General features: G+C 40.8%; 3 protein-coding genes across 5 annotated transcripts in view; all 3 read left to right on the top strand.

Annotated features, from left to right (window-relative positions):
* Nucleotides 1–15,176, top strand: part of espnla (espin like a) — a 21,472-nt gene extending 6,296 nt beyond the window's left edge. The window contains exons 6-11 of the mRNA XM_010780510.1: nucleotides 9,137–9,307; nucleotides 9,394–9,529; nucleotides 9,832–10,004; nucleotides 10,093–10,257; nucleotides 11,352–12,304; nucleotides 13,014–15,176. Coding sequence (XP_010778812.1) covers nucleotides 9,137–9,307; nucleotides 9,394–9,529; nucleotides 9,832–10,004; nucleotides 10,093–10,257; nucleotides 11,352–12,304; nucleotides 13,014–13,545 — 2,130 coding nt within the window. The 3' untranslated portion in view covers nucleotides 13,546–15,176. The remainder of the gene's footprint in view (nucleotides 1–9,136; nucleotides 9,308–9,393; nucleotides 9,530–9,831; nucleotides 10,005–10,092; nucleotides 10,258–11,351; nucleotides 12,305–13,013) is intronic.
* A 554-nt stretch (nucleotides 15,177–15,730) lies between these two features.
* On the top strand, nucleotides 15,731–20,325 carry klhl30 (kelch-like family member 30). 3 transcript variants are annotated; one of them, XM_010780506.1, is made up of 8 exons: nucleotides 15,731–15,943; nucleotides 16,520–17,299; nucleotides 17,383–17,581; nucleotides 17,897–17,983; nucleotides 18,120–18,275; nucleotides 18,488–18,676; nucleotides 19,491–19,636; nucleotides 19,741–20,325. In XM_010780506.1, exons 2-8 carry the CDS (start codon nucleotides 16,526–16,528, stop codon nucleotides 19,987–19,989), a joined length of 1,800 nt encoding a protein of 599 aa, XP_010778808.1. In that variant the 5' UTR covers nucleotides 15,731–15,943; nucleotides 16,520–16,525; the 3' UTR covers nucleotides 19,990–20,325. The 3 variants fall into 3 exon arrangements, with proteins under 3 accessions (XP_010778808.1, XP_010778807.1, XP_010778809.1); XM_010780505.1 differs by having other exon boundaries at nucleotides 15,734–15,943; nucleotides 16,459–17,299; XM_010780507.1 differs by lacking the exon at nucleotides 17,897–17,983 and having other exon boundaries at nucleotides 15,734–15,943; nucleotides 16,459–17,299.
* Nucleotides 20,326–20,434: 109 nt separating this feature from the next.
* LOC104953561 (rootletin-like) overlaps nucleotides 20,435–26,243 on the top strand; it is a gene marked incomplete at its 3' end in the record, with an annotated part of 15,246 nt that continues 9,437 nt past the window's right edge. The window contains exons 1-3 of the mRNA XM_010780509.1: nucleotides 20,435–20,861; nucleotides 22,084–22,237; nucleotides 22,751–22,864. Coding sequence (XP_010778811.1) covers nucleotides 20,808–20,861; nucleotides 22,084–22,237; nucleotides 22,751–22,864 — 322 coding nt within the window. The remainder of the gene's footprint in view (nucleotides 20,862–22,083; nucleotides 22,238–22,750; nucleotides 22,865–26,243) is intronic.

The raw sequence follows: 26,243 nt of genomic DNA, 5'->3' as shown, positions 1-26,243 counted from the left end.
CTCTAGTTAATGTTAAAATGTGAAGAAAACCTCTAAAACAAGGTCTGAACAATGTTTAATATCTCTAAAAGTAAGAATCAGATTTAAAGTTGTTTTACACGAATAATGTCAGAAAGATGTGTAACATTTTAAAGTTGGAATGAGGTTTCTGAGTGAAAGTATGAATGAACAGTTAGCAGTTGAAGTCACATGAAGATTTGTTGAAGTCTGAAGATTTCCTCCATTGACTTCAATATTAAATGGGATGTATTATGGGATGTATCTCTGGAATTATGAAAGTTATGAATGAGAAAAGTAATAGCAATCGATTCCCGACCGAGCTGAACGTTTTGATGTTTGAACGGAGTTTCTGCGATGTTCAATGCGGGAGGAGAATCGCGGCAAAATACCGGCGGAATAATAATAAACTTTTCGTCCGTAGAATAACAGTTAGTTGGAATGCTGTTAACAGCATTCCCACTAAATTAGTCACCCAGTGGAAATGTCAGATAATTCTTCATAACTGTATACTTACATTTTACATTCACTCAGTTATAATGTGGTAGTTATACGTAGTTTGTTTTACATTATTATTGATCACATTATATAGTACATATTTCTTAATTTAAGCTCCAGTATATATGAATATGTTTGGTGTGTTTTTTAAGTATATTTCTTATTGACCGAGTAAACGCTTTTATTTTGAAGGCAGTTTTTCCAGGCCTCTACCGTAATCCATAGGATATTCGCGCACCGCAATACAACGTGCTTTTGACTGTGTTTTCCGAAGTGGGGGCTGGCTTGACCACAGTCTGTTTACCCAGTGTTTCCTGACATGAAACGTTTTATTTCACCTTGCTATGTGTTTTTAACGTATATTAAAAAACGGGGACATTTCCGGGGACAGTTTCAACCAGGGACAGGCCTATACAAACGGGGACTGTCCCCGGAAAACGGGGACGTCTGGTCACCCTAGTCTAGAGTGGAGGATGATGGCTTTTGTGTTCTGATGGGCTTTACAGGCGATGGTGCCGTGAGTGCCGGATACTCGGTTCTCAGTTTGCCCTGAGATATAAGCTATTTTGTTTTGTGCAGAAAGCACGACACTCCTTAGTGTGCTTGATGAATATTTTAGTGTGAACACATTGTTTGTGCTGGCGTGGCCTGTTCAAGTCAAAGGGTCAATGCCGTAAAAAGCTGTCCTGCATTTACTCAAATTAATGGTCAGTTTGTTGTGCCTTGTTTTTCTTTTAAGGCAAAACACAGCAGGCCAAAACACCCTTTTCCATGCAGTTTGTCCTCTTTCAGACTAGTGGAAAGGGAACTTCCAAAATACACATGTCAATGTTTTTGTTAGTATTTTTGTTCTATTTGTGTCTGTAGATTTCTCCTAAATTCAAAAAAGTAAGCAATACAAAATATCTCATTTGCATAATTAAACATGACATTTCAGAAAGCTTGAAATACAATAAATAATTATCTTAATGTTTGAGTAGTGCTTGCAAAATGTTTGAAATGTTACAATACATATATTTAAGGATAAGAAATTTGCACTTTCTAGTTTTATTTCTATATATATTCTGAAGTTTTTTTTACAGAGAGGTTTGTTCATAAATATTTTCATTTCAAACCTTTATTTAACCAGGTGAATCCCATTGAGATCATCGATCTCTTTTTCAAGGGAGACCTGCTGCAAGTAGGTTCCACATGAAGACATCAAAAAGGACATCATACAACATAGATACAGGCCACAATATACATACCTAACGACATGTACAGGTTGACAATATTTCTGAACTATGGAGTATAAAATCCTCTCTGTTCAATCTTTGACTCTCACCTGCGAACAAAATCAAACAAGAATTTAGCACCTGGTTTTGTGGTAAATTGTAAATGAAAGTTATTTATTGAACTCCTCAAAGTGCTTTTACATACACAAGTCATCATTCACCCATTCACACACCGCTGGGTTTGACATCTTGCCCAAAAAAAAAAAATGTTTATTGCCGGGACTTAGATTGAACCGACAACTTTCAGTTTGAAATGTGACTTCATCACGGACAGCGACAGCCAGTCGACCGAGAGTCAGTGTCCTGCTCTTGAAATGATGTACACATGTACACATCAGCAGATGTTGCATATCATCAAATCCTTGTATTGTTGTTATCAATCAACTGGGAAAACCATTGGTGATATTTATTAGATACATCTGTTAGCCCATTCACCTGCAGTGTCTCCCCTCAAGTAGGTACTGTACATCACAATTGGTGTTGCAGGAGGATACTGATACTGGTATTCGAGCTTTTGGAGTTGATTTTAAATACACAACAGTTCACTGAAGGAGCCCCTCTGTAAGCAGACCTGTTGACCCTTGAAGCCTCGCAGCTATCCACCTGTAGCTGTCCTCGGCTCTCCCCATCACACTTCACCTGCCGCCTGTAGCACACAGAGTGAAGAAAGCTGTGGACTGATAGAGCCATTAATAATTCATCAGAGAAGAGCAGCACTTAAATAGGAGGATGATAGAGAGCCGGCGAGGCGTGGCTCCCCTTCACAAATAATCCTCTGTCAACAATGAGAGCTAATTAGCACAGGGGCCACGGCAGCGTCCAATGCAGCCGGAGCCGGGGCCAGCTGAGGGCCTATCAGTTACCCCTCTCCCGCGGCTCAGGTGAAGGGCCCATGGGCCGAGCCCGTTATGAGATCCACAAGCTTGAGTTTCAGCGTTTTCACCATTCTGATGCCTGGAACCCGCAACTCTATCCCTCTGTGGAGCAGAGATCAGGATGTCATTGGCTTCAAACACACCTTTGATTGTGTGTCATGTTTTTTTCCAGGGAAGTGCTATGATTGTCACCTCTGGATACTATGTGATGTTGGTGGAAGACAGAATGATGGATTAGGTTTTTTGGTGAAGTATGAATGGGAAACACAGACCCAGAGAAGTTTGGGGTGAACCAAGAGGTCATCTGACAGAGAACCTGTAATAGCTGGTAATAGATGTAATACTCATAATATCTGAAGAGCAGTCATGCTTGCTGTGCCAAAGATGAGATGCTGTTTGATGACAGTTTGCTGGTGTGTTAGGTGCTGCGTAGATCACAGGTTTCATCTGCTCTAAAGTCAGTCAGATAATCTCATTTCCGAGCAGCACTCTATTGGATTGGGAAAGTGAGCAGGGGAGCTGTGTGTGTTTGGATCCCTCACAACCAGGTCAGATTCCTCTCAACAGGTCCTCATCTCGCATCAACAGCTGCAGGCCAATAAACAGTGTGTGCCGTGAAGTTTCATTCACACACATTTGTGGCTTTTGCTCTCCACTAACAGTTGTTGTTTGAGCATGATATTTTTAGAACAGAGGAAACGTATTGGCGTCTAATTCATCACTGTTTTTGTTCATGTCAAGATTTCCGATTTGTTTTAGCCATGAGAAACGAAACAATACTCGAATGGCTTTTGATATGAATGATAAATTATGAAATATCGAATTGTCATTATCATTGCAGAGAATGTAATAAACTCATGTGTTTGTCAGAGATCTTCCAACATCTGGCTTCATCATAGTTGCATGTGTATAACAGATGGGGAGATATGGAACCAAGCAAAGAAATCTATATCAATGCAGCCCATAATACTCTCTTCATATTTATCTTTCAAAGTATGCAGGGATGCAAGTCTTAGTCCAGTAATGACAAGATTCTGACACATTCTAAAGTATCTTGCAATGTAATCAGTAAGAATATACTGTGTTCATCTGCCCCCATTCTTCAGATCTGCTCTAAAATGTGATTTTTTTTCTTCCTTCTTTTAGGGAATTTCATAACAATTTGTTTTGATTTTATACGTTTATAACAAAATACATTTTTCAGTAGTCCTGCTGACAAACAGACATACAAACATAACATAGGTGGAGATAATTATCGTTAAAGTAATTTATAAGCTAAGATGCCAAAAATCAACACAATTAAACCAGGTTTCTTTGTGATATAGAATATTGGTCTGGAAAAACAACTACCGGTAATCACTTTTCACTGTTTTCTTACACTTTAAAGACCAAAAATGTATCAAGAAAACAAACAATAGATTAATTGTTAATGGCAATAACTGTTAGTCACTGCCCTAAATGGCTATCTTTAATTAGTTTTTCAAAATGTCCTCCAGCATGTATGATGTAAAGCATGCTTTTGGGTGAGGCAGATGTAATATTCGTCTGGAATTTGGTAAATTAGTGGATGATTTTGCTAATCATGTGGCAGCAATTTCTCCAACACTGTGTCTGTTGTTGTCAACTTTTCCACTTTATTAGCCAAACCCATCTATCTAAGCTTATGGTGTCACATTGTGTTTCCATTGTCACAGTTTACTAATCATCTTCGTTGCATTTTACCCCCACCCTCACAAAAACCTCCTCCATTCAATTGTCCAAAGTGGGAAAAAAGCACCTGATAACATGTCCCATGTCCAGCTGCTTTGACAAGTCTTCCGCTGATACTTTTCCTTGTGCAACAACCATGGTCGGCCATTGGTTTGTCCGTGCATTAGTGTCATTACCGGCCATCCTATCCTGTCCTTTAATTATTAACAGCATGCTCCGATCAGAGTTTATTGTTTATTGCCTGGCGGCCCTTGGCCACTGGCAGAGATGTGGATGATGGTGTCAAACGAGTGGTTGGTGTTCTTAGGATAGTGTCACATCCTCGACACGGAGGGACCGCCCGAGTCCTCGCTGCACAGGTCTGAGTTTCAGCGCACAGTCTGACCGGAGTACAGCGCGAGAACTGTTCAAGGTCAAGGTTAGTATGTTTCATGATGGTTTATGGGCCATTTTCACTATAGTTGTACTCTCTATGCTGCTTTTGCTTATTTTGAATCCTTGTTGTTCTTTATTATGATATTTTTCTTCGATAACTTTTATCATAAGCAAGTGACTGGACAGGCTGAGTAATATGCTTTGTTAAATGAAAGGAAACGGTCTGTTAAAGAGACCCTAGCTGACATGTTTTGGCAACGTTTGACCTTTTTTTCAGCTGTGGCCTCTTACGGTTAGGCATGACTAATACTCCAGGCTCATGGCCTTACTTTATGTTGTTTATTTTTTTTCCATTTTTGAATCCAGAACTTTCTCTTGCTATTTTTTGGGGATTCAGTAGCTGATAATGTTCCGTTATGAAGTAGAAAAGTATGTTCATTTGTCTTTTTAGTAGCAGTAAAGCTGTAACATTTGGCAAAAACATTGTGTCAGCGCTTCAAGCATTACCTCCACACAGGAAACCTGAGAGCATTTTAGCATGTGAGTGGACATGTATTTACACTACAGTGTTCTTCTGTGTATAATGTACACCCGCTGTATACATTCCACAATACAATTTATCACCCACAACGTGAATATTTCATGTGGAAGCAGAATTACAAGACATGTTTTAAATACACATGAAATACTTAAACCCACTGGGAGCAGATTAGTGCTGCAGCCGGACACTGAGAGCACTGAGGAGCTGTTTCTTAACTCTTGGCTCCTACTCTGTGCTGATCGGGCTCTTTGATTCAGGGGGAGTGGGTTCAGGCCAAAACAGGGTTGGCTATCTATATCTGCGTGGCAATTGTGATGGGCTACTGATGAAAACCAAATGCTCTCCGGCCACTAATTAAACACACACACAGGCCGGTTCATCATAGCTTTTAGGACATTGAACTGTTACGAGAAGGGTCACAAAGGAATCAGTCCCGTTCCCCCCCCTGTTTCCCAGCCCCCCTTGTTTATCTATTTACGGATTGCACAACTTCGGGGAAGTGAAATGCTCCTCCTGAGCAGTGTCCCATCATATTTCGTGCCGTTGGAGATCAAAGTGGAGTGTGAGGAAATGGCAAGGACCACCTCACGGACAGCGAGCACAACAGCACGCAGCGTGGCTGCTTTAATGTTTTGGTTACTAATAATGTCCTTGGAGAGCTGAATCTGATACGCATGCTGCATGGAGTGCATTAAGACAGCGCAGGTTCATTAAAGGGGATCTAAATGTTTCCATTCATCCTCCCTAGAGTGGTGTGAAATGCTGCCAATTATTCAGGGTTGCTTACTATGCCCCACTTTTTTCAAATGTATTTCATAGTGCTTGTCCTCATTTCATTCTGGACCTTTTACAAAGTATGTGATTTGATTTAGTTTTTTTTTTTTTACAGTAAAGCATTCTTCTTTTATCAGCATTCTCAAAATGTTTGATGGAACAAAGCCACTCTAACTTACTTTCATGCTTTAATATCATACAGAGTACTTGACTCCCTACACAAAATAAGATAAGATAAGATCCCAATTTGGGACATGTTTGTGTTACAGCAGCATAACAATACATGGCATTGTACAATACAAATTAAAAGACAAGAAATAAACAAGAAAGTAGAAAATATACATGTTGAATTTACAAATTAACAATAACAAGATATAAAGCAACGTATTATATATACATAACTATTTGACAGATGGAATATTAAATATTAAACTGAATATATAAATGTAAAATGTACAGTGAAGAGAGAAACTACATTACATTACATGTCACTTGTTAGACGCTTTTATCCAAAGCGACTTACATTCTCAATACTGTGGGCAATCCCCACAGGAGCAATTTGGGGTGAAGTGTCACAACGACATGCTGACTGCAGTGCCAGTGCAACGCTCAACGGAGTTATCTGTCTGTCCAGCTGCAGGTGGAGAGGGGGGGTGGGGTTATCCATGATGGACAACAGCCTGTTCAGTGTCCTCTCCACCACAGCTTCAAAGGGGTCCAGCTTGATGCCGATGACAGACCCAGCTTTCCTGATCAGTTTATTGATCCTGCTGGTGTCACCGGCTCTGATGCTGCCCCCCCCCCCCCCCAGCAGACTGCAGAGTGCCCCCCCCCCCCAGCAGACTGCAGAGTGCACTGGCCGCAACAGACTGGTAGAAGACCTCCAGCATCTTGTATGTCACATTGAGCAGTGCAAAACATTCCAAAGACATCTTTCTATAGGAATTATAGTGCAAATGATAACACTGACCCATCTGCCTTTATATCTCACACAAACTGTAGCTTCTTTATATATTAATGTACAGTTGCAAGAAAAAGTATGTGAACCCTTTGGAACTACCTGGATTTCTGCATAAATTGGTCATAAAATGTGTTCTGATCTTCATCTAAGTCACAACAATAGACAAACACAGTCTGCTTAAGCTAAAACCACACAAACAATTATATGTTTTTATGTTTTTATTGAACACACCATGTAAACATTCACAGTGCAGGGTGGAAAAAGTATGTGAACCCTTGGATTTAATAACTGGTTGACCCTCCTTTGGCAGCAATAACCCAACCAAACGTTTCCTATAGTTGCATATCAGACCTGCACAACGGTCAGGAGGAATTTTGGACCATTCCTCTTTACAAAACTGTTTCAGTTCAGCAATTATTCTTGGGATGTCTGGTGTGAATCGCTCTCTTGAGGTCATGCCACAGCATCTCAATTGGGTTGAGGTCAGGACTCTGACTGGGCCACTCCAGAAGGTGTATTTTCTTCTGTTGAAGCCATTCTGTTGTTGATTTACTTCTGTGCTTTGGGTCGTTGTCCTGTTGCATCACCCATCTTCTGTTGAGCTTCAATTGGTGGACAGATGGCCTTAAGTTCTCCAGCAAAATGTCTTGATAAACTTGAGAATTCATTTTTCCGTCGATGATGGCAATCTGTCCAGGCCCTGAGGCAGCAAAGCAGCCCCAAACCATGATGCTCCCTCCACCATACTTCACAGTTGGGATGAGGTTGGATGTTGGTGTGCTGTGCCTTTTTTTCTCCACACATAGCATTGTGTGTTCCTTCCAAACAACTCAACTTTGGTTTCATCTGTCCACAGAATATTTTGCCAGTAGTGCTGTGGAACATCCAGGTGCTCTTTTGCAAACTTCAAACGTGCAGCAATGTTTTTTCTGGACAGCAGTGCCTTTTATGACCAACTTATGCAGAAATCCAGGTAATTCCAAAGTGGTCACATACTTTTTCTTGCAACTGTATTTGTCTACAGACAGATTTAAATATATATTACTTTCCATGGTGATTTTACTTCAGCGAGAGTGTTGACAACAAATAAAAGGAAAAAAACCTTCCTCAAGTATTTCCTTCTTTACAAAAGTGCAAAACTAGAAAAACAAAACCAAAACTCTTTTTAAATAGAAGCAAATAGGAAAAGCATTTATGGTCTGGAAGAGTTTTGATGATAGTTTGGAGATCTATGTAGAGACAACCAGCTCCTGAACAATGTGATTCTGACAGTATAACACAGGCTCTACCCTTCAACGAAAGAGACATTTTAATCACTGGTTCTGGAAACATCACAACAGTTAATACATATTGGACTCACGTCACAGTTGTCATGCCACAGTTGGATTTATCTCAAACTATTGTATGTAAGGTGAGCAGGGAGAATGTTACAGCACAGTTGGTGTGAAAAGACAAAATATAAATGAGTATTTGATTTTGTTGAAAGTACATACAACCCTAACCTCATGATTTGACCAAAAGTCATACATTATTTCTAAAAAGTCTTAACTTGGGGTGGCAGGGGCACAGTCTGTAGGCACTTGACCTGGGAAGTGAAGGGTTGCCGGTTTGAGTCCCGATCGGACCAACCTAATACGATGTATATTTTATTGCATTCTATTTCAATGTAAATTACTGCTTTATTTTATTGCTATCTTACTATATTATATTACAGTGTTCTTAATATAGTTAGCTATCTGCGTTCTTTTTTACATTTTTGTTTTTTATTTGTATGCACCACGACACCTAGTCAAATTCCTCGTACGTGTGAACCTACCCGATTGTGATATGTGGATTGGTAGCTGGAGAGTTGCCCGTTCACCTCCTGGGCCCTGCAGAGGTGGCTTTGAGCAAGGCATTGAACGCCTAACTGCTCCCTGGCGCCGGACAAACTGGCAGCCTGGTCGCTCATCTCGCCTAACAGAAAAATGCATGTGTTTGTATTCAGTCCTACTGTGTATAGGTCGTGTCTGGTGCATGTGTGTGTATTTTACTGTGCGTCACAACTGAACACCTGAATTTCTCCTTGGGGATACAATAAAGTTAATCTTTATCTTTTCTTGTATTGAGTGTGACTCTGTTATAATTGCAGACAGCCTGTGCAGAGCCCACCCAGGAGAGAGCTCCAGTGGAGGAGGAGGACGAGGAGGTGAAGGTGAAGCCGGCTGTGGTTCTGCAGCGCAGCAGGGAGGATTACTACGGCAGCCTGAGTGACCCATGCAGGGACAGCTACAGCAATAACACACCAATGGATAGTTTGAAGGTAAACTCTCAGTTCCCTTTTTCCCCATAATTCTTCATTATTTCCTGAACCCAAAGTGACCATGTATCCTCTCAAATTCTCACCAGCAACCTCAGAGTGAGGAATCCCCGCAGGCCAGATACCCTCAACCCTCTCCTGCACCCCCCTCACCTGTTTCATCCCCTCCTGCCAAGCCGGAGAAAAGCATTAACAGAATGGTGCAGGTTCAATTTGCAACATCTGGTGAGAACAAATGTTCTAAATGTGTTTACAAAAAAAGTTTTGCCTAGTAAAAGAATATTAGCAAGTTATGTTGTCTTTCTTTTGTCTACAAATGTATTTTAATCAGAGCTTATTCAGCGTTTTTAGTCTGGTTAGTTAGTTTTAGTCTGGAATAAACGTATGAAATATTGTTAAGTCATAAACACAGGAGAAAACTAGATTCTAAGGCTTCTGTAATTAAATCATTCTTTCAACCAAGACTGAAAGTCAGTACTGGACATGAAAAATGATGTATGTGACACAGATTATGATTTGCATTTCAGTTATTAAAGGTTTCAATGGGCCCAAGGTGGCTGGGAGTCAGAAGTCTGCCCCTGCTGATAAGACGATGTTGCCTGACGCAAACCTCCTAGCTGGAAGGAAGCTTCTTGGGGACATGAAATCCATTCAATCCTTAAAACAATCAGGAATATCAGGAACGTTCACTGGACAAGCAGTGAGTGCAGTAAACTTTCTAATGTTGAACATCCTTCTTTTGTAAGTGCTTCCTTTCTTTAGCAGCTCATATGCTGCATCTTTCTCAGAATAAGATGGTGGTCCTGCCCACTGAGCAGGCCAACCTGTCCGACATCGACTACCTGGTGCCCACCCACGACGAGAGAGGCCGGCCCATCGCTGAGTGGAAGAGGCAGGTGATGGTGAGGCAGCTGCAGGCCAGGCTGCTGGATGAGGAGGACCAGAGGAGGAAGGTAAGGTCTCTCTGAATCAGGCTCACACTATTAATGCAGGAACAGTTAGAAATGTTTTCAGTGTAGTCTAAAGTTATGTGAGTCGTTATTAGGCTATTTTGTCTCAATTGTTGAGTGCCTATAGGGTGCAAGCTTTGTCTGAGGAAAGGTCCACAGTCTAAAACTTTAAAACCCCTCGTACTAATACTACACATCTTTTGTGATTATAGAAGCCGCACAGGTTCGTGGCCAGCTTAGACATGTTCCACTGGTGTTATTCAGGAGTTATCACACGGCTTGGTTAAATACTCAATTCTGATTGGTCAATCTGGCTATTTTAGAAGTTTTTAATAATCAATAACACATTACACAACCACTGCTAAGCAAAATAATGGCTGTTACAAAGAGGATCAAAGTAAACACTAACAGGAACACTTTGTGGGCTCTGGCATTGTTCAAGTGTTAGTGGAACAGATCTGTGAACTTGGACAGATACAGAAATCCTCGATCAGTGCTGCTGTTTGAAGAAAGCCGTTGGTACGTCGTGGAATGGAAAAAAAAAATCTTAGTGGAAGCAATATGATACTTTTTTAATTTAGTATGTGACCGGTAATAAGCGGGATAATGTGAAACAGTGATCAACATCGTTCTGTTTTTATTATCCCTGACTTATTTTTATGTGGATAGATTTTGTGTAATTTGATTTTGTTTTGATAAAATCACCTAAAAGAGTTATTCAATAGGTCATCATTTGGGAGAATCAAACTGAAACTCTTTTATTCATTTTTAAATTAGTAAAATCTGTATAATTCTGCACAGACCCTTCTAAACAAATGCTCATTGAGCCTGACCACAGTTAGCTGAATTTGTGATGCTATTCTAAATCGGCATTCCTGACAATTTTAAAAAAAACCTTGGAAATTCCATCATCATTTACTTTTAATTGCACCTAACAAATCACTGAACACGTAACATATTGCTGGTCAAATTGTGTTCCTGAGGTTTGGATCGCAGTTTTACTGTTGCATTTTCCTCTCACGCTTAAGCCATGTGGAATATAAAAATGACATCCCGCATGTTTATTTGCTGCCTGCTGCCGGCCTCTTCTCTTGCAGGAAAATGGCAGATATGCCAAAGTCAACTGGAGGTACTCCCAAGCCCACAACGCCATCCTGGGGCCCTCCGGTGAGCTGCTGACTGAGGATGACCTCATCTATGTGGAGCAGCAGATCGCCAACGTCTCCCTGCAGAGGAACTGTGAAGGCTACGAGATTGAGCTCGCTCGTCTAGCTGAGGAGCTCCGGCACATTCTGCCCGCCCCCATAGTGAACATCACAGTCAACACACAGTTCAGAAACTTCTCAAGTCAAGTTCCTCTACCAGTGTGGTGTGGCCGCATCTCGGGCATCGTGAAAAGCATGTCTCTGCTCATGACCAACCTGACAGACCAGCCCTACTGTAAGATGCCCAACACCGAGCTCATATCCGTCTTCTCTCAGACGCCAGACAGACAGAACTCCACCAGGGGCCGCAGGGAGAGGATAGAGAATGAAATACATCAGTTTGGTGTGTCTGTGAGGACTCTGAAGTATAATTTTGAGACAGAGAACTCACCTTCAGATGAGCCAGAGGAGGCTGTTGTATTGTGTTCCCCCAAACAGCCTGAGGCCACAGAGTCAGACAATAATCCTAAAGTCCTGTGTCCGGCCCCAGAGACGGACCAGAACAGCGACTCCGGCATTGACTATGATGAAAATGTTGCAGATGTTCTAGAGACCACCAGCCTCAGAAAGGAGCGTATAGTGGTGCTGTTCTTAGGCCACTGGAAGAAGTCGGCCTACACTGTGACCCTGAAGAGTAAGGACACAGCAGAGAGGAAGGCAAGTGGAGGGAACCCAGGGACGGGCGACCAACCAGGGCTGGGTTGCAGGACCAGCGTGGAGAGCGCCCCGTCCAACATGATGAACAGCTCTCTGGGACACTTCTTCAAGCAGAGGAGCGCCGTCAACAAGATGCTGGGGAACTGGAGGAGCATGATCTCCAGTGTCCCGTCCAGACAAATACGCAGGTATTTCCGTACAATTGCCCCATACTAATAGAGTATTTCTCACACTTGGTGGCATAATATGTTTGTTTAACATTTAACCTCTTGGTAATTGATGCTCAACCTTGTCTCTTCAACTATGTCCACATACAAGTCAATTTGACTCTCAAATACCCACAGCGCTATGGTTTGTTGGTTGGAGGTTTTATAGCCAGCAAATGTACTATTTTCTTCTCACAGCTCTCATCAACTCTTTTTCAACAGCAGACAGTAACTTTTGTACATACAAGCTGTAATTCACAATCCATATATGCTACATGCTAAGCAAAGAAAACGCAGCTAAAATGATTATATGGACACAAAAACACATTCAAATATAATTTATATTGTCGCATAATGTCTGTTAAATGTGTTAATAGGGAATTGTTTGCTTACTTGTTTGCCAAATCAACTTTGCAAGCTAATCAGTTTGTTTTTAGTTCTTACACTACTCCCCAGTGGATAATTTGTTTGCTTTAATCAAGACTTAAATATATTCACTGAACAAAAAAAGGTTTTTCAATTTCTTTTCAAAATAACAATAATTTGATTAATTCATTAGAAGACTGAAAGAAATAAAAAAAACAAGTTTGAAAGTTGGATGATCATTGAAGTTAATAACGGTTCAGCGTACCATCTTTACTTTCAGCCGAGTGCCAACACAAACCGAATAACCATTGAGTTTTGTGTTCAGGCTCCACAGGCAGCAGGCTCTATACTCCCCCGAGCAGTTCCTCCCTCGTTTGGACGGTGTGCCGGTGGAGTACGACAACCTGACTCTGGACCTCTTCATGCTGGGATACTTCCACATCCTGGAGTTGGAGCTTCCTGTAGACGAACGCAAAATTAGACACCTGCTGTGTTTCGAGGTGTTCGACCACGTGGGGAGCTTTCCCTGGGAACTGGTCAGGGACTTCCACAAGGCTGTCATTCAGGACATCGAGGCTGGGAACCGCGAGTGGAAGGACGGCTTTGAGGACATGAAAGTGAAGTTTTTTGGAAACACCGCGAGTCAGCCTGAAAGCGCTGTAGAAGTGGTGAAACATATCCTCCCAGAGGTTAGACAGGTCCCTAAGGTCATTGTGCAGACACCTACACCGGACGAGGGGATGCTGAACAGCGGAACTGACATTTCCAGTTTTAGCAACGAAGAAATCTGTAAATACATCGACCGCAGTTTTGCTTTTTGGAAAGAGAAAGAGGCAGAGATTTTTGATTTTGAGTAGTGTCATCTTTTTGATATTTTTCTATTGTTTGTAGTTACATTACATTAGGGCTGGGTATCAAACTTAAAACATATTGCTTGAATTTCATTTTGGTTGCCGTTGCAATAGTCAACTATCAAGTCTAGACAGTTAGCATAGAGTGCTTAGCCAGGTCCTTGCCAAGTTTACTCAGATCTTACCTGATTTTAGTTCTAATTTTGTAGATTTTATACTGTGTTTTATTTTGTTAAAACCATTCAACTCCAACCATTATGCATTTTAGAGGTTTGGAATTTGGTTGTTGGATTTATAAAATATTTGTTTGTTTATAAATTGTAATGAAGGATATCTGTTAGATATTTTGGAATTGCTAACAAATTGGTGATTAACCATACCCAGCCCTATTATAAAAGCCAGAGTAGAGTGTGTGTTCCTTCGAGTCAACATGAAACTTCGATTTGGCATAGATGGCCCAGTTCATTATTACAAAAGTATTCTTACATTGACCTTGATTATTCATTATTAACTTACTGTAAAGACTTATTTCACTAACATTATGTCTTCTTTTCATTTCTTACCTTATTTACATGGATGGATTACTGAACGGGCCTACTGGGCAAAACAAATCAGGGATGCCCTTGACCCTCACTTATGCTCCTTTTCCACCAAACCGGTTCCAGAGCCAGGTCCGGCATAGAGCCTGATCTAGCTCTGGTTCTTCCTGTTTCCCCCGCAGCTGGGCCGGCTCTAAGTACAGAAAACCGGTTCTCAGCTGCCCGGCAAGAACCAATACTTCACGCTTACGCTGGAAGCGGGGGGCGGAATTAACCTGATCAGCAACAACAAAATGCCGCAAATTCTCTACAGCAACACACACAACTACGAACCAGGATGGATGCCATTAAATGTAAGCAGCATGGACCGCGGAAGAGACAAATGACCTCCTCGGGCTTTGGTCAACGCAAGAGGTGCAGAGGAAGTTGGACGGCACAACGCGGTCAAAAGCTATTTTCTAGCAGCTGCAGCGGGAGTTGGCCCCGCTGCATACCACCGGACTCTGGAGCAAATAAGCAACAAGCTAAAGAAACTCTGTGACTACCGGGATCATTGTTGTTGTTGTCGATATGAGGGATTTTCGTGCCGTTTGGGTGTAATAAGAAGGCACGTAAACATGATACAATGACGCAGCTCCACTCAAGCTCTGAGCGGTGGAAACACAAGTGGTGCTACAGAGTATAACCAGTTCAGCACCAGAAGATCAAAAGAACGGTTCTTGAACCGGATCCGGTTTGGTGGAAAAGGGGCAATACAAAATGTCACTCAAAGAGACAAATACCAAGCAGGAAGACACAAAAAGACCCCAAAATAAACATAAAACAACTTAAAAGATAAAGATAAAACAGCAGCGGATAGACATAAGAGACTTACAACGATAAGTAAGGGCAAAAAAGAGTCACAAAACAGCAACAAAAAGAGGCTTTAAAATCTTATATCTGTGTCCAGGGGCCCAATGTCTCACACGCCACCCATGGATTTTTTGGGTGCAAAAGTTTTGTGACAAAAAACTGGCCGATAATTGTTTTGCAGTTATTTTAACAATAAAACTGTAAAAAAAGAGAAATAAATCTGATGATTGTGGAAGACCTTCTAGCCACTTTATGATATCAGGCTGACACCTGCCTCCTCTGTGTGTAAGCATGTCCCCCCGGCACTGAATCAAACCAGGACCAAGCTGGGCTGGAACACTGAGTCACAGAAAGCTGTTTACTTTATCTGTCAGTCAATAGAGTGCTAAAATAGTTAAATGTTAACATGTACATTCAGATACTCAATGTTTTTCAATAGATACATAGCAAACTTTGCAATGAAATTACGATGATAATGACCGAGGACAAACAAAAACGAGGATCAGTCCAAATGAGGAGGGGACACTGGGATCCCCCCTCAAAAATGTAAACGATTGTCCCATTTTGACAGGCTGTGTCCCGCTCTTTGCTGTCTGAGGCTTATAGGACCAGGTTAACATGCTACCACCAAAGATTTTTGTATTTACCATACACTGACTACTGACATTTGAAATGGAAATAATCCCTTCTTGTATGCGGTGTTATGAAATAGTTGTTGAATGATACATAAAGTAGCTGCTGGGGCTACGTCATGTGTCCTCTCTGCTGGGGGGAATGGCATGTGCCTGTAACAGCAGCTGCGGCCCCCATGCTTGTTGTTTGGAATCTGACTTTAGCACAGCCTCACTCTCGGTTCTAAAAATAGCCGATAGACAGGCAGCCCGTCCCAATGACTTGGCTAATGTTTTTCACCATGCTGCCCACTCCATGTTGATCCGACCATCCGCTTAGCTACAAACAGCTTTTATTTACTGGAAAAGGATGAGCCATTATTTCCATTCTCTACTCCTGTGGTGAGTTTGTTGTTATTTCATTTTTACAGGAAATGTAATGTATTGTTGGCTTTTGATGTGATTAGAGTATAGTATTACAGTATTTCATATCATGAGCCAAAGGTACTTAGTAGTCCTTACAACACAACGACTCCACACCTAAGAAAACAAGGCACTATTTTACAAAAGGCCTTTTAGTTAGTTTTCCCTCAAATCAGAAAGGTCGTAGAGAAACAGATTTTAATTATAAACTTATGTTTTAACAATTTGTCTTCAATTCAATTTTTTCTATTTTTATCTATCCCAATGTTTAATTGTCAAAAGAAAAAATCTTTTTTATCATACACCACTTTTAAAACTAATAACGCTCTGTTGTAGTTGCAGTTTATCTGTGTGAAGCAGTTACTCAATCTTATTGTCAGGTCTGCATCATTTAAAAGATATGTTGTAGATCATGGCTACGTTGTTGCTTAACATTTGTTCAAATGGATAGGATTTATTTTTTGCATATTTATGTGTTTTTCCTACACTTGCAGGTAAGCTCAGTCTTATATCGTCCCTACTTTAAGCTGATTTGACCCACATTTTGAACCGCAGTTGACCATGGTGCGCAATGTGGATGACCTGGACTTCTGCCTGCCCTCCCATCCACAGAGCATTCTGGAGGGCTTGCGCTCCTTCTGCTCTGACCCCAAACTGGTGGATGTAACACTGAGCGCAGGAGGTCGGGACTTCCCCTGTCACCGTGGCGTGTTGGCGCTCTGCAGCACGTACTTCCACAGCATGTTCTCAGGGGACTTTGTGGAGAGCATAGCTGCGCGTGTCGAACTTCATGATGTCGATCCTGATATACTCAGCTGCTTGCTGGACTTTGCATACACAGGCAAACTGACCATCAACCAGAGCAACGTGGAGGGGCTGATCTGCAACTCCAGCCAACTGCAGTTCCAGACGGTGAGAGGCGTGTGCAGCCGGTACCTTCAGCATCAGATTGATGCCACCAACTGTCTGGGAATCCTGGAGTTTGGAGATATCCATGGCTGCCCCGAGGTGATGGCCAAAGCGTGGGCCTTTCTCTTGGAGAACTTTGAAGCTGTGCAACAATGTGAGGAGTTTCTCCTGTTGGCAAAGGAGAGGTTGGTTGCCTGCCTGTCCGACGAAGGACTACAAATCCGGACAGAGTGCACCCGTGTGGAGGCCATTCTGAAATGGGCCAGGCACCACAAGGAGTCCCGGCTCTCCGACCTCCCTGAACTCCTCACTCTGTCCCGTCTCCCGCTGCTCAGCCTGGACTACCTGACAGACACCCTGCTGAAGGACAGTCTGGTGCAGGGCTCCCCCAGCTGCAGAGAGGCTGTGGAAAAAGTCCAAAGAGAGGTTAGTGAGTTCACACTTTCTCCCTTTTATCTGGTAATTCTGAGTAGATTTCCCATTAACAATTATGACTTTAACTTTTATAGAAAATGGATTTGGCACCAGAACACACAGACAGTCTCAGTTCTAGGAGTCCACAACCAAACCTGCAAGAGGTGCTGCTGGTGATGGGAGGTCGTTCTCTGGATGACTCGGATGATGAGGAGGACTCAGATGATGAGGAAAGAGACCCGAGACTGCAAAGATTACTGCCCAGGAATTTTGCTTTCTACAACACAAAGACAAGTACTTACATTTTTGTTTTTGCATGTATAAAAAATGTTCAAGTTCAGATTACATTTCACAACTATATTTGTGTTGTGAAATGTATTTTGTAATCCTTGAAACAGTTTGGCAGATGCATCATACTGTAGGTTGTTAAATGTAGTGACAGAAAAACAGCTCTGCAGGAATTTGGTCTGAATGTGACAAAATTGGATCTTCTCAGTTCATCAAATCACGTTTTTATTGTGCATAGCTCATTTGCATGCTGTATTTGTGAAACTTTTACCTTACTTGAATGATGCTCATAAATGAACTCACTTTTATTTTTATCTGCAGAGCAGTGGCATGAGCTCCCTCATTTTCCTAATCCTAACAAGTGGGGTTACGCCATGGTCTCCTTAAACAATAATGTGTACGTCACAGGTAGGCAAATGCAACATAGAATCTTAAGAAGGAAAAGGAGAAGTAATGATTCTACATTTAGGCACAACGCACTCCTCTGTCGAGGAACGTAAAACCTCGTTAAACCTTTGACAAAGGGTTATTGTCTGTTTGACAGGGGGCTCGCGTGGTTCGAATACCAACACCTGGTCGACCACAGAGACCTGGAAGTTCATCACAAAAGAGGGGAGGTGGGTTACTGTGGCTCCCATGCTCCGGCCTCGGACTAACCACACTTCTGCAACACTCAACGGGGAGATTTACGTCATTGGAGGTAGGAAAATAAATTCAGATCTGCATGTAACCCTGCAATACAATGGAAAACATTGATTAACTCAAGTATCATATATGCCTTCAATGGCTTAGCTGTGCGATAACCGTTTGTATGAATTCGACTAGAAGACAGCAGCATTTTAGATATGTGTTTGGGTGTTTACAGCATGAATTACCTTCTTTACTCATTCTACTTTCATTCCCCTCCTTCAGGTACAACTTCAAATAGGGTTGAGGTTGAGCATTACGACCCTTACAACGACACCTGGGCATTGACCTGCCCCGCCCTGAAATATGTGACTAACTTCACTGCCACGGCGTGTCATGGGAAGCTCTACGTGATTGGCTCCTGTGCTATGAAATATAACGCTTTGGCCATGCAGTGTTACAACCCTGTTATAGGTAAGGACGATCAAACAGATTTTCACCAAAGTCTTTATTTGTAACACATTTGCAACAATAAACAACAACAATTTTAAAAATGCATTTGCAATATTTCAGTCATTTAAGCAATCCTGTTGGTGTAGCTCCATTTCCAATCGTTTCAGATAGCATTTTAACTTGCTAATTATAGTGTTTTAACTATATATTTATGCTTCATAATAAATGTATATCAGTGAAATACATTGATAAATATTGTACACATTTCTGTCAACATAAGTGTGTCTTTCCCCATCTCTTTTAAATATTTAGTTACATAATTATTGATCAAGCATTAATGAATAAGCAGTTATAATAGTTTTTACAGCAACTGGGGTGATAGAGATAGGCAAATGGAATGCATCCATTTCATTTTTAAATATAGCTCAAGATAACCGTAACAAATAAACCACAGGTTTATGATATTTTTGTATGTAAATAAAATTGCCATAGGTAAGTACACTTAAATGTCAGCACTGCTGAGTGGATGAGTTTTCTCTGTAGTGTTATTTTGCCATGTCTTATTGCTGTTGAAGACATACAAATTATGAGGTGTGTATTTATTGCCGTATTATATGACATATAACAATACATACATTTGTTTTAACTACATTTGTTAAGCTTGTGTAAACCACCAAACTTATTTCAGGCATTTAAACAACCACAATTTCATGAAAACCTTGATTTAAAGAGGGAACCAGCACCCTATGCAGTTACATAACTGACATTACTTATTGTGTTTACTCATTGTAAAACAATTGACTGAAACATGTTGTTTTTTGTTTGTTTTATTCAGATAGCTGGACCACCATATGTTCGCCCTTCATCCCTAAGTATTTGTCCTCTCCTCGCTCTGTCTGTATGGATGGAACTATTTATCTGGTTGCTGACAACACTAAGAAAGTCTACTCTTATGATCCAGAGGCGAACATGTGGCAGAAGGTAGGCTCCGATATCACAGCTGACAAAGTAATACAATGTATCATTCACTGCTATTTGAACAGGATAAAGGAAAATAATAAGTTTTTATTCTCCTGTGATTTTAGATCCAGCTTCTCCACATGCTCCATGAAAATGGCGGCCTGGTGACACTGGATGGGAGGCTTTTTGTCACTGGAGGCCATTGGAAAGGGATGGAGGGGGACTATGGGGTGGAAGTTGAGGTTTACAACCGAACAACCGACACCTGGGAGGTGGAGAGCTACCTGCCGAGACTTTGGTTCTACAGTGGAGTCTGCACCACCTTCCTTGATCCGTCCCAGTGGACTGAGCTTTTCAGCATAGACTCAACATAATGGCCTCCTCTCCTGATGGGACAAAAACCCCAGGTTGAGGAGTTCACGGACACACAGACCTGTTCATATCTATATGACGATGCAAATTGAATGTTTATCCCAGGATGTCATTGTGCCTGAGAATAGGTGCTACATGATCCTCAGGTATTCTGGGTTGTTTTTATGGCCTTGCTTGGCTGCTCAGCAGGTGTTTATTTATACTTTGTAGGCCTATCATGTTTTTGAGTTGTTGAATGGTGTTCTTCAACCACAACATCTTTGCAGAGTGAGTATTATTATTATTTGTTGTAGATCATGGGTTTGCAACTAATTATCAATAAAATGTGTTGCATAAAACTGTCCGACAACCAGCTGTAAATCATTTTCTGTAATATTTGCATATATATACTAGTGCCTTTCTGAACATTAACCCATCGGAATCCAGCAGCTTGGCTCCTGGCGTCTGTGCTGCCATGGAAACACCCAAGCCAGCATTCTATTTCTATGGCAACTGCCCGTAAGCGCCTGGTAACCATGGCAACATCGATCAGCAGTCACTCCTAAAGTATCTTGGCTTTAAAAAAGTGTTGACAGTGATTTCTTTATTACTCTCTAACGTTACCTTTTTGTACAGGTACAAGTTGTTTCTTTATTTCTTATTACTTTACTTAAACGAGATGCTAGGTTGGTGCTTTTTGTTATTTATTCACAATTTGACTTACTCTCTCTCCAGCCTCAGTTAAAGCAACGTTACAGCAAGGTTTCTGTCTCGTCAAATGAAGCCATTCACTTTAGCCTGTTAGCTAACATTCTTTAATTGAAGCTGTGCCAGTTTAGCAATGACTTCTGAACGTGAGCAGGGTGCACACTCTGGACTGGAGGCTGTGATTCAGGTTGGTAACATTACTGTTACGCCTTTCGTGTTTTAACCATAGGTCGACGTAGTGTGCAAACGTTTTGAAAATGTAATAGCTGCGTTCAATTTATGCTAGCTGCTAGTTTATATATATATATATATATATATATATATATATAAATGTGTTAATGTTGGCTCACTGTCATGGTGGTTATTATAAACATATACTACAGGTACAGTGTCTGTCATTATCCAGAGTCAGGTCAAGTTAAAGTATCTGCTGTGAAAAAGGCCTTTGAAAACAGTCTAGAAGTTACAAGATAAAGAGACTTAAAAATGCATCAGTGCCCCCCTCGTATCCACTAATACCTACTTCCATGTTTTATCAGTCTATTTGAGCAAAGGTGTTGCTAATTAATGCAATTAAAAGATGGCTGAATTTCATGTATGCTAAACTGCTAATCTCAATGTTAATGCTGGCTCTTTGCCACAGCGCCGGTTGTTATAAGTAATACAGGTAGGCTACGGCATACCAAGTCCAAACTGTACCATTTTTAAAACAATTTTGAATTAAAAAGATAGCAATACAACGGTCTAATAATGTGAAGCATTAGCAGCTCGTGTCTGTTTGTACGTCTTACATGTTTTATCAGGCTATTATCACAAATGTTTGGCTAATAAATGCAATTAAAGATGGCTGAATTGCATTTATGCTAGCTACTATTCTCATATAGTGTTTTCGGCTTACTGTCATTTTTGTTATTAAAAAGGTAGTGCCTTTTTGGAAATAATGTGTAACAAATGAACTGGTCTTGTCTTTCTCTCATGGTATTTCACAAAGTAGCAGCTAATTCATGGAATTGCTTTAATGCAAGATGCTTAAGTTTCAGTGTATACTTTGTTGCTTTCTCACTTTCACACTGTAGTGGTTTAGCCTATAGATCAGAGCCATTATCATTAACATCTGCTATTACTAGTCAAAATATCTACTGCTAAAAAAACTCAGCATTTTTACTCTAGAAAAATAGGAATAAAATAGTATAGAAATACTTTGTAACAAGTAAAAGTTTTACATTCCCAATTAATAGATAGTTTCATACATAATAAAATGCATTATTAGGTTCTTTTAATGACATTTTGTATTATTTATCTGAATTTGCAAATTAAAGAAACTAATAATTTAAAATGAACTATTGGAGCGGAAGCATAATGCAGCAGTAAAAAGTTCAGTTGTGCGATGTGTTGGTGACGCTTTGTAGAAGTTGGAAGAGTCTCTGCTTCACTCTGATGGATGTTCAGGACAGAGTAGTCTGACACTTGGAGCTGATGGACAGGAGTCTGGTGTCACTGCTACGCCTGTCTCCACCTGCATCCGCCAGATCATTACCCGCAACCTTGCAGAGCAGCCAGCCGGTAAGGAAGAGAGCTTAAATTCAAACTGAACACATTAAATACAAACGATGAATCTTCCCTTACTAGATTTTGTCATCATTCACCATGTTAGTGTAGTTGCCAGCATGTTGAGCAACCGAGAGTTTTATCTTAGAAATGTATAGTAAAGGATAAAAAATGGCAGAACCAGAAAGTGACCACCGGGTCATTTTCTGTTAAAAACTGCCATTATCGATCCTGGAAATGTCAGAAATGGATTCAGCATCCCAAAAACCTCCAAAACCACTCAACAAATTTCCAAATCTGCCAAGCCATTTTTAAACTCTTGTCAACATAAGCTATAATGGTTAGTATTGCTAATTAACACAATTCATGCTAATGTTCAAATTCCCCAACATATGAAAATTAGCATCTGGCAGTCTCTATGTACTGCAGTCCCAACTGTACATTTCACAATAGGACCCTATGAGCTGGCAAAAAGACTATGTAGTAAGATTGACACTTCTTTATGCATGATCTGTTTTCTGGACCCAGGTGAGAGCTCTGAGGTCAGCGGGCTGGAGGAGAGCAGGGCCCTGAGGGAGCAGCTCTCCTCGAGCCAGATGGACCGTGACCAGCCACGATTCAAACAGGCCAGTCTCACAGACACATGATTTTTAGCATGTGTTGCACCCATGCTATTCTACAAGAATGTTTGTTATGTAATGGATAAATGAAAAAAACTAAGATGTTGTAAAATGATGCACAGGTGATATCATCTAAGTTAGTACATCTCAAATATATTATCTTTCTGTCTACTTATTTTGATTTGAACATTAATATACAACTAAAGATATTATTAGTCTAATGAATTTCCTGCTGATAATTTTCTGGATTGATTGATTGATGATTTAAAATGTCACAAAATTGTGAAACATGTCCATTCCAGTTCCTTAAAGTCCAAGTCCAAAACCCAAAGATATTCACTTTTTTTTATTAATAAAACACAGAGAAAAGCGGGAAATCTCCATATTTTGAGAGGCTGAAAACCGCACTTTTTGTTGTTTTTGGGAACGATTAAATTATTATTATTGTAGTTGAATATTCTTTTTGTTAATCGACAAATGGATTAGTTGGCTAATTGTTGTAGCTCTATTGTTAAGCGGTGTAATTATGATGATGACTTCCACTCTATCAAGTAGTATCTGTAAACACTTTTACTACGTGTTGAACAGTTTCCGGGCCAGCTGTGTCTCCTTACAGGAGTTAGAGTATGTTATACTGTTGATGGTAGATTTGTGGAGTTTTGTTTTGAGATGAGATCAAAAAGGTCCACCACACTCGAGCATTGAAGGTGAAAGGCTACATGCTTTTGAAATGTAATATGGTTACAGTAAAGATCAGTGTACCACCACTCTTTCCAGCAGGGAAAGGTTTTTTGGGGCTGAACAAACAGTGTGGGAAAGTTGAAACAGCTTTGCATGTACTTTGGTGTAAACTGAGAATATACATGTACATACTCACGATTGAATTAATGAAACTTGGCAAGAGCCTATGTATTATGTCATACATTTTTCTTTAATTAACTGCTCTAGAATTACAGTAACATATTACAACAAGTACTGTAATGTGTGTGTGTGTGTGTGTGTGTGTGTGTGTGTGTGTGTGTGTGTGTGTGTTTGTTTATGTGTTTATGGGTGGGTGGGTGAGTGAGTATGGATGCATGTATGTGTGTATGTGTTTATAAGTGTAAATAAGAGAGGGGAGGGTTGCTCATGAAGGTTTTCCTTGTGGTCTGTTCAGGTAGACTCAGACCCCCTGTGCTTACAAGGACCGGCGTCTCCCTTCATAGCCCCCCCATGGCTGCCCCTCCGTGTAGTGGCTGCTGTTTTGGGGAAAATTGTGAAGGTCACTGGCCTCCCCCCCTGAGACTGTGGAAGAAAAAGATCATTTTTCATGGTGCACAAAGCAGCCATTTGTGATAACACTGCGCTCATTCTGCTGCTTACATCTAATCAACTCACACTGCTTGTCTTACACTTCAAACTTATTTTAAAACCAAGGCTATAAATATAACTTAATGAGCTTGGCAGATATATATATATACAGTATATATATATATATAGCGTATTTATTTTCTTGATGTATTTAGATGTGTGAAAAAAGGCACTAAACAGTAAAAACATAAGCAAGTGTTACTGATATTAGATGCTCACACTACTGGGAAGTAATATGAAGAGGGGTGGAGTGCACAGTAAGCACAAGGAGGACCTAAACTATAACTGTAAATGCCACTGAATGTTTTATCTGCTCGTGTCTCACAAGTCAACAGGTTCATTACTAGACTCCTGTTTTGACTTGCCTCTATTTAGCTCTGCAGAGCAGGATGATTGTATGGAAGGTTTGCTGTGATGTGATGTTAATGCAGTCTGCTAATCAATGCCCTGGAGACATATGCTGCCTTGGCTGTGGCCTGTGTATGGAGGTGAAGCCAAACATTTGACTTGTATTTAGCTTTCCCCCTCAATAATCACTGCCGAAGGGATTGCACCACTGAATAATCATATAACAGGGAGATCCTGCAACCAACCATATGAACATGTATAAGTTAATTTTTTTCCCGAATAGTTTTATGGAGTTATGTAATTTAAATGTTTCTATTTTGCAAAACATTATCCTGCTATGTTCTTTCCTCCAAAGGCTTTTATGTCCCTTAAGCAGCCTTTAGTTACACTTGTTGCTGAAAAGAACTTGGCACTGTAGGAACCAGGAATCATCGTGCTCATAGTTACTCAGTCGAAAGCTCACAGCTGGGGTATGCCATCCTGTCAGTACCAAGGGTCAAACAACCAGCCCTCAGAACTACTTCCAGGCACACTTGCTCCGTACCTTTTGGGATCAGGTTGATGCTGTGTGACCAGGTTCTCTTCATTCCAGTTTTTCAGGCAAGGGATGTACCAAGCCAAACACAAAGTAACTTACAATAAGAGCAAGCAACAGGAAGGTGTTCACCTCTATAGGCTTTTACACTAGCTTAGTCTTTTTGGAGCAAATATGGTGACAATGGATTCTCCGCTTTTTTCTACAACCTCACGGTGCAGATACAACTCTAGGAGGTCTTCTTTGGTGGCCAACAAACAGTCCTACTTATAAGCCCCTGTGTCATTTGTTATATCAGTTTTTATAGGGATTAACAAATGACCTTTAGAGGTTTTTCTGGTAGATTATTTTTAAAGTCTTGACATGGCTGCCTAGCTTTTTATTTCCAGTTATTGTGCGAAGTTATGCTAACTAGCTGCTGGCAGTATGTTCATATTTGTGATATTCCCATCACTTTTGTCAAGAGTCTACCAATACTTTTAAGTATTTTGTTTTCCATCTGATACTCGTAGTTAATTATATGTTTCTGGGGTTCTGGGAACAGTTTCTTTCTGAATTACATGTTACGCTCATAGTGTCAGAATGTCAGCTAAAGCAGGCCCACAACTGAATGCAAATTATGCATTAATCCCAAAATGCCCATTTATTCCCTGCTTTCCTTACGTCTCGTTACCTTACAGAAGACCATTAATGTAATACTGGTGAAGTTACACCTTGAATCTGAAAGCCTTCCTTTGTGTCTCTGTAAAGTCATTCAGCATGATTTCTGTGGACCCTAAGAGGTTGCACATGAACCAGGATAAACCTTGACCCAGTTTGTGAGTTAGATGGCCTCAGGAGGTGGGAGAACATGTTGGTGGGAATTCTAAATCCTCTTTGTTGCTTTTGAAACCCTGCCAGTGTGCATTTTCTCAGACATAGACATCTATACCCTACACCCTGAACACTTAGCGACTAGCTGCACAACGCTACAGTGTGGCAGTCAGTTGGATAAAGATAAACTCTTGCTGAATGATTTCTGACAACAACTGCCCTTTGCCAGTGGCCTCTGCAATCTTGAATCCCCTGGGTCTCTGTTTAAGAAACCTGTCAAACATAGTGGGAGCAGATAAAGTCTGTGTTTCAGGATTGTTTTACTGTCCTTTCACCCTGCTCTCTCCCCCCCCCC

Source organism: Notothenia coriiceps, unplaced genomic scaffold (assembly GCF_000735185.1).
Source record: "Notothenia coriiceps isolate Sejong01 unplaced genomic scaffold, NC01 NC01_scaffold00021998, whole genome shotgun sequence".
Lineage (NCBI taxonomy): Eukaryota > Metazoa > Chordata > Actinopteri > Perciformes > Nototheniidae > Notothenia > Notothenia coriiceps.
This window is presented reverse-complemented; position numbering and strand designations above follow the sequence as displayed.